This window comes from Anolis sagrei, chromosome 1, assembly GCF_037176765.1.
Source record: "Anolis sagrei isolate rAnoSag1 chromosome 1, rAnoSag1.mat, whole genome shotgun sequence".
Lineage (NCBI taxonomy): Eukaryota > Metazoa > Chordata > Lepidosauria > Squamata > Dactyloidae > Anolis > Anolis sagrei.
The window spans coordinates 129880249-129890357 of NC_090021.1; the positions used below are offsets into that span (position 1 = coordinate 129880249).

At 41.3% G+C, this 10109-nt stretch overlaps 1 protein-coding gene across 3 annotated transcripts in view; it reads right to left on the reverse strand.

The window, feature by feature from the left end:
• ATP6V1C2 (ATPase H+ transporting V1 subunit C2) overlaps window positions 1-9499 on the reverse strand; it is a 30688-nt gene extending 21189 nt beyond the window's left edge. For 2 of the 3 annotated variants that reach the window (XM_060787766.2, XM_067468570.1), the window contains exons 1-4: window positions 9314-9499; window positions 5177-5314; window positions 4890-5057; window positions 1775-1842 (exon numbers count right to left, since the gene is read on the reverse strand). In XM_060787766.2, the coding sequence (XP_060643749.1) occupies window positions 1775-1842; window positions 4890-5018 (197 nt within the window). In that variant the 5' untranslated portion in view covers window positions 5019-5057; window positions 5177-5314; window positions 9314-9499. The remainder of the gene's footprint in view (window positions 1-1774; window positions 1843-4889; window positions 5058-5176; window positions 5315-9313) is intronic. The other variant, XM_060787777.2, reaches the window with a different exon arrangement.
• Window positions 9500-10109: the final 610 nt, after the last annotated feature.

Consider the following 10109-nt stretch of genomic DNA (forward strand, 5'->3'; position numbering starts at 1 on the left):
GGCCATTACAACATCCTCTGACAGCAGTTCCCCAGTTCACAGAGTTCTGGCTGACATAATAAGGTTGTAACAATGGCACCTGATAATAAGATAAGAGGACACTGGGCTGACAGAAAACCTATTCCTACAATTAAAGTAGGGTCACAAGAAGAAACCCTTTAGATAAGACTTTTCGGGGGAAGAAGAGCTGCAGACTGACATCCCCGTCTATAAAACAGTTGGGGGGATGAAGGACATGTTGGTAACTGCCATTGAGTCGACTTACGGTGGCCCCATGAATGAGACACCTCCAAACCCTATCATCAATAGCCCTGCCCAGCCCTTGATTGCATCTATTCATTTGGTATGTGGTCTTCCTCTTTTCCTGCTGTCTTCCACCTTTCTAATCACTGTTGTCTTTTCTAGTGAACCATGTCAACACAGAGGTATTTATCCTTTGGATTCTTGCTGCAATCACCGGGGACCTTTCACATTTGTGCAACACACTAAACTCCTTCCTGCCTCAGTTATTCTGTGTGGACAAATCTCAGTTTACAACAACACAATGAAGAACACAGTAAAAATAGTAAACAACAACAACAATCATCATCATCATCATCGGTAGCTGTGAGTTTTCTGGGCTTTATGGCCATGTTCCAGAAGCATTCTCTCCTGACGTTTCACCCACATCTATGGCAGGCATCTTCAGAGGTTGAGAGGTCTGTTGGAAACTAGGCAAGTGAGGTTTATGTATCTGTGCAATATCCCAACAAGGGACATCAACAAATCTCCTAACAAAGGATACCCCCAGGCAGCAATCAAACAGGTTTTGAAGCTATAAGGCCATTAAATGTTAATCAAGGTGGCCAATTGCAACATTCACATTTGACTCACGCAGACAAGAGTTCTTTCTCCCACCCTGGACATTCCACAGATATATAAACCTTGCTTGCCTAGTTTCCAATATACCTCACAACCTCTGAGGATGCTTGCCATAGATGTAGGTGAAACGTCAGGAGAGAATGCTCCTGGAACATAGCCATGCAGCCCGGAAAACTCTTTGCAGAAATCACTGCCTTTTAGAAACAAAGTGGCAGCAGAAGGCAGCAATCAGACAGGCTTTGAAGCTACAAGGCCATTAAATGTTAATCAAGGTGGCCAATTGCAACAGTCACAATCTTTCTCCCACTCTGGACATTCCACAGATATATAAACCTCACTTGGGTAGTTTCTAACAAATCTCACAACATTTAAGGGTGTCTGTCATAGATGTGGGTGAAACCTCAGGAGAGAACGCTTCTGGAACATGGCCATACAGCCCAGAAAACTCACAGCAACCTAGTGATTCCAGCCACGAAAGCCTTCGATAACACAATAATAGTAATAGTAATAATGATAATGATGATGATGATAAAATAATAATAATAATAATAATAATAATAATAATAATCTTTATTTGTATCCCTCCCTATCTCCTCAAGGGGACTCAGGGTGATTTAGTACAATATGTATAGGATGCATAGTACAATGCTGTTACACAAGGATTTGCCTGCCTACCTCCAGTGTGAATGCAGATTCTTAAGAGTTCTACTATTGTTGTCAAATTAGGTAGGAAAGGCTTTGACCTTATTAAGGGCAACCCTTCTTTATGCAGAATGGAGTCAGACCAACCCATCCTGGCCAAATTCTATGGATGAGCTTAAACAAGTCAGAGTTGGGTTAATCCAGGAACACTGTGTCCTGTAAAAACAACACCCACTTGATGTTTGTGTGTAGTAAATAAAACCTATTTTACCTTTCAGCAAAGGCATCGAGTTTCCCCAGCTCATCTGAGAGGCCAACCAGAGCATCCAGAGTTCCCACCTGCAGACAGAAAGAAGCACAAGCATACTCAGCAGGAGCAAGTCAGCTGCCGGACATAAATGAACAGGCTTGAGAAGCATGTTATCTAATTTGGAAATACATTAATTGAAAACACAAGAGGACTTTTTCCTTGAATGGAAAATGACTGCAATGTATCCTAGGCAGTGTCTATTCTAAGTAAGGAAAGATTGTGTGTTTTTGTCTTATGATTATGAGAAGTTGTGAAGTTCTCTGGTTTTTTCATTCCTCTTTAACTTAAGCCCCTTCCACAAATGAATAAAACCTCACATTATCTGCTTTGAACTGGGATAGATGGCAGTGTGGACTCAGATAACCCAGTTCAAAGCAGATATTGAGGAATTTTCTCCCTTGATATGGGTTATATGGCTGTGGAAGGGCTCTTAGTTGCTCAAGATATGAATACTATTATATACAACCTTGAACTACTATAGTCAATACCAGTTGAGGATCCCTTATTTGAAATGTTTGGGACCAGAAGTATTTCAGATTTCAGATTTTGTTGGATTTTGGAATACCTATATTTGCTTATACATAAAACATGAGATCTCTTGGAGACGGGAAATATGAAATTCATTTCTATTTTGTATATCTCTTATGGACATAGCCAAAAGGCAATTTTAAACACAATATTTTAAAATCATGTTGTGCATAGAACAAAGTTAGTGTGCATTTAACCATCAGAAAGGAAAAAGTTTCAGTATCTCAGTGACTACTAGGGAAAATTTCAGACTTTGAAACATTTCAGATTTCTAGATGAAGGATGTTCAACCTGTACAAGGCTTGCTGCCAATGTCAATGGGAAGAAGACTAAAACTCTCATCCTTAACCACTGCTATGCCTCCTCCTAAAACTAATTAAACATGATAGCTAGACGTGCCAAATCTATTGGTCACTTCTGTTCTTAATATTGCTACAGCTTCCCGATACAAACAGAGAAGTTGGTTTTAACACATGACACATCTCTTCTGTCATAGTCACATGCTTACAATACCATTGTGTTTTACTGTAAGTGAGATGGTTAACAAGATATATGCTCAGACAAAAAAAAGCTAGAAACTAGCAGGAAAATCCCATATTAATATTAACTGAGATATCTGCATACTGAATAAGGAAATTGAAATGCTCCTTCAAAGAAAAGGTTTAGTCATTAGAATATATTTGGGCATTTCAAAAAATACAAGTTTTCATTTAAAACTGAGTAAACAGATGTGTCCCAAAGCTGAATAAACTCAAATTATGCCTCAATTTATGCCAGAATTTAAATCAACTAAGAGTGTAACTGCCCTTCATCAACCTTATGTATCTGGACTTCACTTCCCATTATTTCTGTCTATTGGTCATGCTGTCTGAGAGTTATAGATCAAAATGTCTATAGGATACCTAGATAGGGAAGTCTGTTACACAAACTTACTTGGGGGTAAGTTCCAATGAAGTGACCAAGACTTACTTCTAAGGAAACATGCATAGGGTTAAAGTGAGGCCCCTTCGATACAGCTGTATAAAATCCCACTAAATCTGCTTTGAACTTGAATATATGGCAGTGTGGACTCAGATAATCCAGTTCAAAACAGATATTGTGATTATTTTGCCTTGATATTCTGGGTTATATAGTTGTGCGGAAGGACCCTGAGAGATGGGCTGGGAATGGTATAGCACCCCAGAATACCAACTCCCAGTATTCCTTATTGCAGTGGTTTTCAACCTGTGGTAAACTGGCTGGGATTTCTGGGAGTTGTAGGCCAAAACACCTGGGGACCTACAGGTTGAGAACCACTGCCTTACTGTGTTAGTTAAGGGGTACAGGAGATGCATTTCCTTAACATCAGGAGGGCTGTATAATGCATATCATGCTGCAAGATGTCTACACAAGCTCCATCCTGTACATGCCTGGTCAGACATAAGTCACTCTGTCACTCACTTGGAAAGAATTGGGCAGGAGACAATTGTATACATGTCTCATTAGGAGAAAACTTTCCTGGAATCAATTACAGCAGTGGTTCTTAACATGTGGATCCCCAGGTGTTTTGGCCTACAACTCTCAGAACTCCCAGCCAGTTTACCAGCTGTTGGGATTTCTGGGAGTTGAAGGCCAAAACATCTGGGGACCCACAGGTTGAGAACCACTGAATTACAGCATGACCCTCATATCCAAGGTATCAGTACCCGATAATTCATCTGCCTACATCCCACAAATTATGTCCTTTCTAGGAATTTTCTAGGCCCTCCAAATTATTCTAGGATAATAAAAGGACTTGGCAAATTCCTAGATAATCTTCGATGAATTTTATAGGTCCTCCAATTTGACTCTATGGTAACTACCAGTTCATTTCAGCCAGGTTCACTATTATCTATAATTTTCTGTTTCCATTGTAAGTTTAGGAATGTATCCTCTAGAGCAGGCATGGGCAAACTTGGGCTGCCTGGTGTTTTGGACTTCAACTCCCACTGTTCCAGCTGTTAGGAAGTCCAAAACACCCAAATGGACCAAGTTTGTCCATGCCTGCTCTAGAGTCTATGAATATGGGGGCTGTTTTGTACATGATGAGTAAAATGTCCAAATTATTTGAGCAATGCCTTCTAAATTCCTCTGGCAAGCTGATGGCTTAATATATTCAGAAAGGAAGAAGCAAGAAGAACAGTCTTTCATAATGCTCACATTGGTTAATTAGGACATCTTTCCCTCGCAGGGGTTCTCATAGGGTAATTTTTATTACAGAACAGATGTTTGATTACAAAATAAGGCTTCCAACAGGTAGCAAATCCGGAGGAAATCAGGGTAATAATCCCATTTTCTCTATTGACAATTAATCCATAGTGTAGTCACACAAAACAGGAATTTCCTTTCACCCCAATGGCACGGCATCCCAGTCATTTCATTGACCCTTTCTGCAGCCATTTTAACAGTGCAGTACAGGTATAGACAATGTAGAAAGGTGATGGGAGCGGAACCATAACAACACAACCCTACTCTCTGTGCTGTTGCTGTTCTGGTTTTGTTCTCTTCTCAGCTTTTACCACATCTTTACCTTGAGGTCAGGGATGATGAACTTGCTGTTGGTGGACAGGTTGGCTTTGGATGTCACCGTGTTCATCCTGTCCCAGGCCACCATGTTTGCCTTGTCTCCAGGTGCCGAAATTAACCAGAATTCAGACATGATGCTACGAGTCCCCCTTCGCTCAGAAGTCACTGCAGTCTAAAAAAGAAAAAAAAGTGGAAGAGGGAGAATAACGTACAATTAGATTAGGGCACTAACAACCCTTACATGTCTCAAAATATTAGGAAGATTTGTAGTTTGAGAAAGAATTAAATCACCTTTCAATGTGAACGATGAAGGAAATGTCACCTTCCCCTGAATGTCACTGTAAGGCTGTCGTAGTGGCTTGTTCCTCTGCTGTGGGTTGTTTCATCTGGCCTGCGGGGAGGAGTTTGTGGTCACAAGGTCATGGATGCCTGGAGCAAGTCACCACGTTTGCAAAAGGAATAACCCAAGATGTTACCGGTCGCCCCAAAAGCAGTTGCACTGGCTGTAATGCAACTACTTTTTGGAGCAAAAAAGTCGGGTACAAATAACAAGAAGTTATGGCAGGTAAAGTGAGTTCATTCTTTTTACTAAGCAGGAGCACCCCAAAAGTGCTACCAGGATGCTTGTGTGTTAATACTACTATAATAAGCCTTGACAAGTAGAATAATATTAACCAATCTCCTAGGCCCCTTCCACACAGGTGAATAGGAGTCCCCGGTGGCACAATGGGTTAAACCCTTATGCCAGCAGGACTAAAGACCAACAGAGGTTCAAATCCGGGGAGAGCGCAGGTGAGCTCCCTCTGTCAGCACCAGCTCCCCATGCGGGGATATGAGAGAAGCCTCCCACAACGATGGTAAAACATCAAAACATCCGGGCATCCCCAGGGCAATATCCTTGCAGACGGCCAGTTCTCTCACACCAGAAGTGACTTGCAGTTTCTCAAAACACACACACACACACACACACAAACCAATAGCTGAATAAAATCCCACATTATCTACTTTGAACTGGGATTTATAGCAGTGTGGACTCAGATAACTCAGTTCAAACCAGATATTGTGGGATTTTCTGCCTTGATATTCTGGGTTATATGGCTGTGTGGAACCAAGGCACCAAAGTATGATAGTGAACCTTCCTGACTTTCATCTATATAAATAAAAATGCAATGTTCGTCTGTGGGATTAACATAACTCCAAGACCACTGGACGAATTGACACCAAATTTGGACATGGGACACCTAATAATGCAAGGAGTGATCATCACTCAAAATAATGTGTTTTTTTTTTCATTTGGGAGTTGTAGCTGGGATTTATAGTTCACCTACAATCAAAGAGCATTCTGAACTCCACCAATGATGGAATTGAGCCTAACTTGGCACACAGAACTCCTATGACCAACAGAAAACACTAGAAGAGTTTGGTGGGTTCTGACCTTGTATTTTGGAGTTGTAGTTCACCTACATCCAGAGAGCACTGTGGACTCAAACGATGATGGGTCTGGACCAAACTTGGCACAAATATTCCATATACCCAAATATTAACACCAATGGACTTTGGGGGAAATAGACCTTGACATTTGGGAGTTGCAGTTACTGGGATGTATAGTTCACCTACAATCAAAGAGCATTCTGAAGCCCACCAATGACAAAATTGGGGCAAACTTCCCACACAGAACCCTCATACTTAAGGCCATCCAGTCCAACTCCCTTCACCAGGGCAAGAAAATGTAATCAAAGCCCTCCTGACAAAGAGCCATCCAGCCATATGGATAGATAGATAGATAGATATGATTCACACACACAGATATAGTATCATAGATTTGAAAAGGATCGCTAAAGAAGGACAATTATATGTTGCGTGTTTCAAAGCAGGCAAACCAAACAATCTCTACATCAACACTGACAAAGGGACAACAAGAAATACTGTTTACCCACAAGCATGAAGAAATTACATATATTAGAAACCAACATTTTCTCATTACTTTATTTTCTAGATCACCAGACTGGGCCACAGCAACGTGTGGCAGGGGATGGCTAGTTTGTAACTGAATTAGGAGCTGTGCTACCAATATATATTGCTATGTGTTGTGACTTTGGGTGAAATGGAAGAGAGCCATGATCTCTGAAGGTCGTGTCTGACACTACTCTTTCTACAAGGAAACCAACTCTTGGGTATTAAATATACAGATCAGTATAATTTATAAATGATGTATAAATATTGCCGTGTTTACTAACAAAACACAAAGGCAGGCAGCTTGGCCTTTTTCGAAACTACGCTTGCATAATATATTGCACTATGTAACAAAATTTGGAAAAAAAAATTGTTTCTGGTTTAAAAGTTTGAATTGTGAAATACTTACTTTGAAAGTCATTATTATAATCCAGAAACTTTGTTTTTGTGTCCGCCACAAACTATGTCGGATTGGTTGAGACTCTGAGATATTCACTGAAAAATTATAGCAAAACGTGCTGCAGGATATCCCGCAAAAACAAAGTTTTTGCAGTTTAATACACTTTCCCCATGTTTTTATGATAGAATCAATTAGGAAATTACATTTATAACCCACATATAGTTTTATGCCTGTAGAAGTCATATGTAGTGTTAGATGATAGTCCTATGTGCATTTTGAACTTCATAGGGGATTCCTGGGTATAAAAAGTTAACCTTGAGCTTATTTGCACTTTATTCTTCCTCTTTGAATGTACTTCCAAATCTTATTTTATAGTCTGCAACGGAGTATAAGGGATTCTTATTTCTTAAACCCACAATGACCTCTGGCTATAATTTCTGCTGTCACCCTATATTGTTACTGTTGCTCATTTTTGGTCAAAAGATATTTAGCCGCTTGTGCTCCTTCTATTTTTATCAGTTTCTATACTAATTTATGCAATGCTTTTGATACGAAATAAATAAAACCCTATATCTAGACATTGAATTTAATGGAAACTTACTCTGAAGCAGTTATGCAAACAATTGTGCCATAAACTGGGGACTGACCAAAATAAATCTTCAGAGATTGGCATGCACCTCTAGATCAACCTCACAAGTCCTAATATGCATTATTCACCTTTAACTTTTGTTGAGAAGCATCTACTCTACTACATTTAGGACTAAATCTAGGGCCCTTCCAGACAGGCCCTATATCCAGGATCTGATCCCAGGTTTTCTTCTTTAACCTGGATTATATGAGTCCGCACTGCCAGATAATCAGATAAACAGAAAACATGGGATTGGATCCTGGGATATAGGGCCTGTCTGGAAGGGTCCCTAGATTGATGTGCCCTTCAAACAAAACACAGTTCAAAATGTCACATGTAACTTCATGAGCCCCTCGCCCAATCTTTCAGACTCTCATTATAAACCAATAAAACTAATTGTGCTTTTCAAAGATTTTTTTTCATTTTGTCTATAACAGGTCACATATGGGAAAGTTGCAAGGGGATTTCTTTCCCATTGCTCCAAAGACTGTAAGTGAGGGCCTTTCTACATTGTCATATAACCCAGAATCTCAAGGCAGGTAATCCTCATTATCTGCTTTGAACTGGATGATCTGAGTCCACATTGCCATATGATCCAGTTCAAAGCAGAAAATGTGGGATTTTATTCAGCTGTGGAGAAGGGACCTGAGAAGTCAATGCCTAACCCAATGCACACAACAACAATCCTATCTCATCAGCCAAAAGCAGACCCATGCTTCCCATTGAAATACTAATAAGTTTATATTTGTTAAAATTGTTCTTCATTTTAATTATTGTATTGTTTTAAAGGTTTTTTTCGCACTACAAATAAGATATGTGCAGTGCGCATAGGAATTCATTCATGATTTTTTCAGATTATAATCCGGCCCTCCAACAGTTTGAGGGACTGTGACCTGGCCCTCGGTTTAAAAAGTTTGAGGACCTCTGATCTACACTGCAGAATTAATGCAGTTTGACACCACTTGAACTGCAATGGCTCAGTGAGATAGAATCCTAGCTTGACGAGCGCTTTAGGGCCCTTCCACCCAGCCCTATATCCCAGAATATCAAGGTAGAAAACCCCACATTATCTGAGTGTGGACTCAGGGCCCTTCCACACAGCCCTGCAACCCAGAATATCAAGGAAGAAGATCCCACAATGAACTGGGTCATCTGAGTCAACACTCAGATAATGTGGGATTGTCTGCCTTGATATTCTGGGATATAGGGCTGTGTGGAAGGGCCCTAGTCTCCTCTGCCAAAAAGTGTCATTAGTGCCTGGTCAACTCACAATTCCCAGGGTTCCATATCCTTGAGTCACAGAAGGCAAAGTGATGTCAAACTGCCTTGGCTCTACAGAGCAGATGCACCTTCCTCCCTGTTCTGATCAGCCTTCCCAGGCAATATCCCGCTGCCTTTCTCAGCAACAGGCTTGAGGATCTTTCCAGGCTCCTCTGCTTTTCCTTACCTGGCGAGGGCTGTCCTTTTCCCAGGCGCTGGCGCTGCAAGGGACGGGGATGCTGCTTGGCGCGCTGCGTTTTGTAGCGCCCAGGGATCACCTGGCCGCCCACCGGGCGAGGCCACCTGAGGCTCCTCCTCCTTGCCTTGCTTCCATCCCTCCGATCCGTTACTCCCCGCCCACGCCTTCGGCTGACTGTCCCCGCAACTGCCTGCCTCTTTCCCAGCGCCAGGGTCCAGGAAGGTGGAGGTGGGCAAGTGGGAGGGGCAATCTCGCAGGAGGATTGAAATGGGCCATGACCTGAAAAGTGACACATCTATTACAATGGTACACTGACAGCCAGGAAAATCAATAATCTTCTATCTATATAAATAAAAATGTAATGTTCGTTTGTGGGATTAACATAAATCAAAAACCACTGGGCGAATTGACACCAAACTTGGACACATCACACCTAACAACCCAATGTATGTTCTTCACTCAAAAAATTGATTTTGTCATTTGGGAGTTGTAGTTGCTGGGATTTATAGTTCACCTACAATCAAAGAGCATTCTGAACTCCACCAATGATGGCACACAGGACTCCCATGACCAGCAGAAAACATTAGAAGAGGTTGGTGGGCATTGACCTTGGGTTTGGGAGTTGTAGTTCACCTACATCCAGAGAGCACTGTGGACTCAAACAATGATGGATCTGGACCAAACTTGGCACGAATATTCCATATGCCCAACTAGGAACACAGATGGAGCTTGGGGGAAATAGACCTTGACATTTGGGAGTTCTAGTTACTGGGATTTATAGTCA